General features: G+C 64.5%; 1 protein-coding gene across 1 annotated transcript in view; it reads left to right on the top strand.

The window, feature by feature from the left end:
• Positions 1-7,823, top strand: part of LAMA5 (laminin subunit alpha 5) — a 45,901-nt gene that overhangs the window by 22,177 nt on the left and 15,901 nt on the right. Inside the window, exons 20-33 of the mRNA XM_015567674.1 lie at positions 1,189-1,288; positions 1,444-1,600; positions 1,726-1,864; positions 2,078-2,241; positions 2,512-2,532; positions 2,924-3,084; positions 3,158-3,266; positions 4,936-5,033; positions 5,129-5,330; positions 5,427-5,553; positions 6,060-6,199; positions 6,992-7,107; positions 7,191-7,402; positions 7,766-7,817. Coding sequence (XP_015423160.1) covers positions 1,189-1,288; positions 1,444-1,600; positions 1,726-1,864; positions 2,078-2,241; positions 2,512-2,532; positions 2,924-3,084; positions 3,158-3,266; positions 4,936-5,033; positions 5,129-5,330; positions 5,427-5,553; positions 6,060-6,199; positions 6,992-7,107; positions 7,191-7,402; positions 7,766-7,817 — 1,798 coding nt within the window. The remainder of the gene's footprint in view (positions 1-1,188; positions 1,289-1,443; positions 1,601-1,725; positions 1,865-2,077; positions 2,242-2,511; positions 2,533-2,923; positions 3,085-3,157; positions 3,267-4,935; positions 5,034-5,128; positions 5,331-5,426; positions 5,554-6,059; positions 6,200-6,991; positions 7,108-7,190; positions 7,403-7,765; positions 7,818-7,823) is intronic.

A 7,823-nucleotide genomic window follows, 5' to 3' on the forward strand; every position in this document is an offset into this window, starting at 1 on the left:
AGGCGGCCCTGCTGCAGCTGCGGGTGACGGAGGCCTGCACGTTCCGGCCGGCCGCCCAGCATTCTGGGGAGAAGTGAGGGCCGGCCTGGCGAGGGGTGGGGGCCTGAGCGTCACTGTACTCAGGCCTCCGGCCCCACGCTGACCAAAGACTGTGTCGCCCACACAGCTGCCTACTGTACACCCACCTGCCCCTGGATGGCTTCCCCTCGGCTCCTGGGCTCGAGGCCCTGTGTCTGCGTGACAACAGCCTCCCCCGGCCCGTCTCAACCTCTCCCAGGCACAGGCCCCATGTACATGCCGCGCACATGTGGAGGGGCCAAGCTGTGATCGCTGTAAACCTGGCTTCTGGGGCCTGAGTTCCAGCAACCCTGAGGGCTGCACCCGTGAGTCTACCCAGAGTGGATGCTGGGGCCGGGGGAGAACCCTGGAGGGACAGGGAAGTGAGGGTTGGCCCCACAGGGTCCAGGCCCTCCTGCTCCCTCCCCCACTGTCAGGCCTGCTCTTCCCCTCCCCCAGGCTGCAACTGCGACCCCAGGGGCACCCTGGGCGGAGCTGCCGAGTGCGAGCTGGTGAGTCTGAGGGCCGAGGTGCGGGGGGCCTAGAGGCAGATGCACTGGGACACCCTTCCCTGCCTAGCCCCACCTCCGCCCTCCACCCGCAGGGCAATGGCCAGTGCTTCTGCAAGCCCCGCGTGTGCGGCCAGGCCTGCGCAGTGTGCAAGGACGGCTTCTTCGGGCTGGGCCAGGCCGGCTACTTCGGCTGCCGCAGTGAGTGCCCACCTACTGGGCCCTCAGACCACGTCCTGGGGAGGGCTGAGGCCCGGGGGGGACAGAGGAGTCAAGAGCCGGGTGGGGTCTGGGCATGCGGAGGTCCAGATGTTGGACTGGGACTCACTGAGCTGTGCCGGATGCCTGGCCAGGCCCAGGCTGGGTGTGGGAGGGGCTCTGCTCTCAGGCCCCTCCCCCCAGTCCTGCACCCCAGCAGACATCACCAGTCATTCCTGGTTCCCTTGCCCTGGGCCTGGACTCAGAGCCTCCCTTGTGCAGAGGCCCAGTTGGCTTCTCAGCCCGTGTTGCTCCTGACAAGGTGGACGGAGGCCCCGGGCCTGTCTCCTGAGCCAGGCTGTAGGGAGCACAGAGGCAGGTGAGGGCCAGGCAGCACCGACCTCACTCCCCCGCTCCTGTACAGGCTGCCGGTGTGATGTTGGCGGTGCGCTGGGCCAGGGCTGTGAACCGAGAACGGGCGCCTGTCGCTGCCGCCCCAATACGCATGGCCCCACCTGCAGCGAGTGGGTACCCCATTCCGATTGGTTGGGGGGCAGCAGCCTGTGGGAGGTAGCTGGTCCTCTGGGTTTGTCCCTGGGGATCCTGGGGGTGGTACCGGCCCAGAGCCCGCCCCACCCCAACAGCCTGCGGGCTGCTCTGACGCCCGTGCTGTGGCCAGGCCGGCGCCGGAGCACTACCTCCCAGACCTGCACCACCTGCGCCTGGAGCTGGAGGAGGCGGCCACGCCCGAGGGCCACGCTGTGCGCTTTGGCTTCAACCCCCTTGAGTTTGAGAACTTTAGTTGGAGGGGCTACGCACAGATGGCACCCATACAGGTGGGTGTGGGCTGCCCTTTCCCGGGCACAGCTTACAGTGCGCAGTGGGGCGGGCAGGCCTCTGAGGCCACAGGACCCAGCTGTGAATGGCGGGAGGGTGACCCTGATTTACCATGTCCCCCCAGCCCAGGATTGTGGCCAGGCTGAACGTGACCTCCCCAGACCTCTTCTGGCTCGTATTCCGATATGTCAACCGTGGGCCCTTGAGCGTGAGCGGGCGGGTCTCTGTGCAGGAGGAGGGCAAGTTTGCCACCTGTGCCAACTGTGAGTGCATCGGAGGGCCACTCCCACACCTCTCTCCCCTCCCCACCTTGTCCCAAAGCCCTGCATCCACTCACACCTCCATCCCACCCAGCCCCAGCCCCAGCCCCGACTTGGGCCACGCGTAGGAGGGGAAGCCAGCCTGCCCTGCTGGGCCTGGGAGTGTGGACGGGGTGGGTGTGTCCATTCTTACTGCCCGCCCCCACCCCACCCCAGGCACGGAGCAGAGCCAGCCTGTGGCCTTCCCGCCCAGCACCGAGCCCGCCTTTGTCACCGTGCCCCAGAGGGGCTTTGGGGAGCCCTTCGTGTTGAACCCTGGCACCTGGGCCCTGCTCGTGGAGGCTGAAGGGGTGCTCCTGGTGAGGCGGGGGCTGAGCAGGGTAGCGGGGGGCTGAGTGGGTGGAGGGGCCACAGCGTTCAAATAGAAGCCACTTTGCTACTCGTCATTCATTATGGAGACAGTCGATTTGGGGCCTGCTTGGTGGACATGGTAAGCACCTGGAAATCAGCAATCATTATAATCAGCACCAATTACACCCCCACACAAATGTCCCCGTTTGCATCTGCGCTTTTCCTCAGCGGGTTCATCACATGGGTCTTCTAAGTCAGCTACCAACTGACCGAGGCAACGTCCACTTCCATGACCACTGGCTGTCTGCCAGGGCAACGACGTGCGTGTCCCGGGACCCCACGGGGGGCAGCCGGGGCCGAGGCCTGTGGGGAAGGGTCCCCTTGGCCTGGGGGACGGGGTCCGTGTTGCAGTGAGAGGACACAGGTGCAGGATCCCCTCAGGGCCTCATCTGTGTTGGGCCCCCGCCCTTGGGCTCATTGTGAGGACGTGGCGGGTGGTGGGTTCAGTCTCAAGGCTCAGGCTAGACCTCCGGGCACTGTGCTCTGCAGAGATGAGGCCGGGGGGACGGGGAGGCCAGAGTGAGCAGAGGGCAAGTGACTGCAGTGTTGGGGGGCTAGGCAGCAGGGGTAGAAAGGGCGTGTCCCAGGGAGCGTGTGGGGTCCTGCTCGCCAGGTGGGGGCTGGGCAGGCCCCTGATTGCCTTGCCCCCAGGTGGACGTCCAGCTGCAGGTGGCCGTACCGAGGCCAGGCCGCTATGCCCTGGTGGCGGAGTACGCCAATGCGGAGGCCCACCAGGAAGTGGGTGTGGCCGTGCACACGCCCCAGCGTCTCCCCCAGCAGGGGGCGCTCACTCTGCTCCCCTGCCTGTACAGGTACTCAGGGAGGAGGCGGGAGGATGTGGGCCCCAGGGCTGCTCACCTGCTGACTGCCCCTGCCTCACCCCAGCACCCTCTGCCGGGGCACCGCTCTGGACGAGCAGCACCACCTGGTGGCCTTCCACCTGGGCACAGAGGCCAGCGTCCGGCTCACGGCCCAGCAGGCACACTTCTACCTGGTAAGGCCCCGACACCTCACCTCACGGCCCAGGGCCTCCATGGTGGCCGCTCTCTCAGAAGATCTTAAACCCTCATAAAGGGTGGAGAGGAGAGCCCTGGCCTGTGGCTCGGTGGTTAGAGCGTCAGCCTGCACACGCAAGGGCCTCGGGCTTGATTGCTGGTCAAGGGCGTGCACTTGGGTTGTAGGTTCAATCTCCAGCCCTGGTTGGGTGCGTGCAGGAAGCAGCCAATCGATGTGTCTCTCTCACATCTATGTTCCTCTCTCCCTTCTCTCTCTCTCTCTCTCTCTTTTTCTCTCTCTCTCTGTCTTTCTCCTCCTCCTCCCTCCCTCCATTCCACTCTCTCTAAAAATCAATGGAAAAAGTATCCTCAGGTGAGGATTAACAACATCAAAGAAAGAAGGAGAATGTACTGAGCCCAGGTGCCCGTCGCCAGTGCCACCGTTAGCGCGTGCCCTGTCTCTGTTCTTCCAGAACCCTCTCACCTGCAGGGTTTTTTTTCCTGGGGGCATAACATGTCTATTTACTTACTAATAGCACCATGGCCACGTAAGGAAGTGCGATGCAGTGGAGTAGGAGAGAAAGAAAGGTGATCTTCATAAAAGTCCATTTTCCGGTGCAATTTACCAGAGCAGAGCCCCGTGCGAACAGGGCCGACCCGGGCCTCACAGGGCCGACCGAGGCCTCACAGGGCCGACCCGGGGGGCTCACAGGGCCGGACCCGGGGCCTCACAGGGCCGACCTGGGCCTCACAGGGCCGACCCGGGGTCTCACAGGGCCGACCCGGTGGTGACTGAGCCGTCATCACAGAGCACTGCAGTCCCCATCACTGTGTTGGAGCCAGAAACAGGCGTCAGGGTTTATTCACACAAGGCCAGACAGGCTGGCGTTTGCCCTCTGCGAAGCATCATACGGCCCGTCGCACCCACTTCCCTAGGCCTTTAGGACGTTTTCAGAGCGATAGATGACCGTTGTTATATAAGCGTCCAATACCAACGAGAGCCTGGCCACGGGAAGGGCGGCCTGTGGCCGTGGCAGGGTTGCTCGTCCCTCTTTGTGGAGCCGTGTTTGCCGTGCTAACAGCAGGGACAGCTGCGGCTGCTCCTGGGCTGTCTGCTGGGACCCCATGCGTTGCCCAGCCGTGGACTGGGGTGTGTCCAGCTTTCCATGCACATGGGAGAGCGCCCAGGGCAGCCACCCCCCAAAGGGGCAGCACCCTTACTCTGCCTGTTCAGGGACTTTCTGTAACAATCACAGGGTGCCCTTCTGCTGACCCTGTGGGGACTGACGCGCGCGTTGCCGTGGTCACGCAGCGTTCCTGCCTCTGCTGCGATGTATCTGCTTGGTCATATTTGTCTCGCTTGCACTTCCAACCGCAGTGGGTGGCACTGGGCAGAAATGCCCGCCGTAAACCCATCCCGGGAGTTGGGGGGCAGGCGGTCAACCTGCAGGTGGCAGTGGGGTGGCTGGTGGAGAGGACCGGCCTTGGGGACCACTGGGAGGTGCCCAGGCCCCAGAAACTGCACTCAAGGGCTGAGGTTGTGCAGCCAGAGCGGGAGCTGGCAGAGCCAGGCACGGACTTGGTGTCAAGAGCAGGACTCGGGTTGAATACCCATGTGGACAGGCTCCACCTGCGCACCCACGTCCACGCCTGGCCCTCTGCCCACAGCACAGTATCACCCTGGTGCCCATGGAGACGTTCAGTTTGGAGTTTGTGGAGCCCCGGGTCCGCTGTGTTAGCAGCCACGGGGCCTTCAGCCCCAGCAGGTAGTGGGGCCTGGGAGGGGCTGAGCGGCGGGAGGGGCTGAGCGGCCTGCTGGGCACACTGGCCAGGCCGGCACTCATACCCGTGCCCCTCCCAGTGCCGCCTGCCTGCCCTCCCGCTTCCCGAAGCCGCCCCAGCCCACCATCCTCAGGGACTGCCTTGTTCTGCCATTGCCGCCCGGCCTCCCGCTGACCCACTCGCAGGAGCTCACACCGGGTGCACCCCCATCTGGACCCCAGCCACGGCCCCCCACTGCCGTGGACCCTGATGCCGAGCCCACCTTGCTGCGACACCCCCAGGTGAGGATCCGGCCCGCAGACAGGTGTGGGCGAGGCGGGAGGTGCCAGGGAACCCGTGTCCACACACCTGCCCACTCACGGAGTCTGTCCCTGCAGGGGACGGTGATCTTCACCACCCATGTGCCCGCCCTGGGCCGCTACGCCTTCCTGCTGCATGGCTACCAGCCCGCCCACCCCACCTTCGCCGTGGAGGTCCTCGTGAACGGGGGCCGCATCTGGCAGGGTGAGCGCGTCTGGCAGGGGGGCCGGGGCGGGGTGGGGCTCCCTCATCCACGCAGCCCCGTGTGGTCACCATGCCGTGTGCACAGATGGTGTGTGGCTCCCGTGGCCCGTGGCACGGTGCCTGTCACTTGGCTGTGAGTGACAGGTCTGCACACCCGTCCTGTCGTCAGTTCTCAAATGAGATGCCCCCGGGCCCACCCAGTGTCCAGTGCCGGCAGCCCCGCCTCCCAGCCCCTCCCTGACTCTGTTCCTCACATGTTTTAGGAGTTAGGGGTCACCCGTCACCCACAGGCAATCGAGGGTTTGCTACGGGGCACTTGTTGATGTGTTCTATGTGTTTGCCTGTTTTGTTCCCGCTCAGTCAAGCCCAGGGCCATGGCTGTTCCGAGTAGCGTGAGGGCCTAGTTCCTTCTCCCTGGCGACTGCAGGACGGCCCTGCCTGGAGGAGGCCTGGGGCCCGGGGTTCTGTGAGTGTTGGGGATGACCTGCCTTTTCTTGCCTCTCCAGGGCATGCCAATGCCACCTTCTGCCCACATGGCTATGGCTGCCGCAGCCTGGTGGTGTGTGAGGGCCAGGCCATCCTGGACGTGACCGACAGCGAGCTCACCGTGACCGTGCGTGTGCCCGAGGGCCGCTGGCTCTGGGTGGTGAGTCCGAGGCCGGTGTCCCTGAACCTGCGCACACCTCACTCCTCACACCCGGCCTCACACTTGTCACACCACCAGCAGTCATTCAGCCAGGATGCGTCCCCTGCCTGCCACGGTCTAGCCCAGTGATGGCGAACTGTTTGAGCTCGGCGTGTCAGCATTTTGAAAAACCCTAACTTAACTCTGGTGCCGTGTCACATAGAGAAGTTTTTTGATATTTGCAACCATAGTAAAACAAAGACTTAACATTTTTGATATTTATTTTATATATTTAAATGCCTTTTAACAAAAAAAAGTCAACCAAAAAAATGAGTTCGCCGTAGGTTCGCATGTCATAGGTTCGCCATCACTGGCCTCCTAGCCCGCCAGGGGTCGGGGGCCAGCAGCCTCTGGGGACTTTCAGGTCCCCCACATAAGACTCCAGAGGGGGCCTCAGAGCTCAGATGGTGGCCCAGGCCCTACTGGTCAGAGTGGTCTCCCTGGAGGAGGTGGGGCCAGGGGGTGGAGAGGAAGGGTGCCCGGCAGAAAAGGAGGAAGGGCCCCGGGAGGCTGGGTGCTCTTCCGCGGTGCTGCCTCCAAGCTCCCCGAGCTCCCATTAGGCCACGGAGGCTGGCTTCCCTCTGAGCAGTCAAGGTGGGGCCCATGGCTGGGGTGTGATGCCCCCACTGTCTCAGCTCCCTGGCCAGTGCAGAGGCCCCCGGAATTGAGCTCCAGCGGGCGGCCTGTGGCACGGTCCCCTGACCCGGGCCCTCTGCTGGGCCCATGGGAGGTGACCTGACCCTGGTTCCCTAGGAGTATGTGCTGGTGGTCCCCGAGGACGCCTACAGCTCCAGCTACCTCCAGGAGGAGCCTCTGGACAAGTCCTACGACTTCATCAGCCAGTGTGCCACCCATGGCTACCACATCAGGTGGGCTGGGCTCAGGGCGGAGTGGGGGGCAGGGCAGGGGTTCCGGGCAGGGAGACGGCCTCACCACCTGCTCCTCACCCCAGCCCCACCAGCTCGTCCCAGTTCTGCCGAGATGCGGCCACCTCTCTCTCCCTCTTCTATAACAATGGGGCTCGGCCTTGTGGCTGCCACGAAGTAGGTGCCACCAGCCCCGCATGTGAGTCCTATGGGGGCCAGTGTCCCTGCCGCCCTCACGTCATTGGCCGAGACTGCTCCCGCTGCGCCACCGGCTACTGGGGCTTCCCCAGCTGCAGACGTGAGTACTTCAGTCCACGGGTCCGCCAGCGAGGGGGTGGTGCCTAAACGCAGGGGCTTCCCCCCAGGAAGTGTGGACATTGGTCAGCAGAGCATTGGGCCTGCAGACCAGCCCAGCCACCTCCTGTCTTGTGGGACCTCGGGCAGCAGCGGCCCAGGCTTTGCAGGGCTGTCCAGAAGGTTCTAGGACGGTGATTCCACGTGGTGGCTGACCCCACGTCAGAGCAGCTGCCTGAGGCCAGGGCCCAGAGCTGGGTGGAGCAGGGCCGGGAGGTGGGGAGGGTTGTCCTGGCCTCGAGCCCAGGGCTGCCATCTGGGGCCTCTGTGAGGGGCAGAGGCCACCAGCTGTGCACGCTCCCCGCAGCCTGCGACTGTGAGGGGCGCCTGTGTGATGAGCTCACAGCCCACTGCCTGTGCCCCCC

The sequence above is a fragment of the Myotis davidii genome, unplaced genomic scaffold (assembly GCF_000327345.1).
Source record: "Myotis davidii unplaced genomic scaffold, ASM32734v1 scaffold244, whole genome shotgun sequence".
NCBI lineage: Eukaryota > Metazoa > Chordata > Mammalia > Chiroptera > Vespertilionidae > Myotis > Myotis davidii.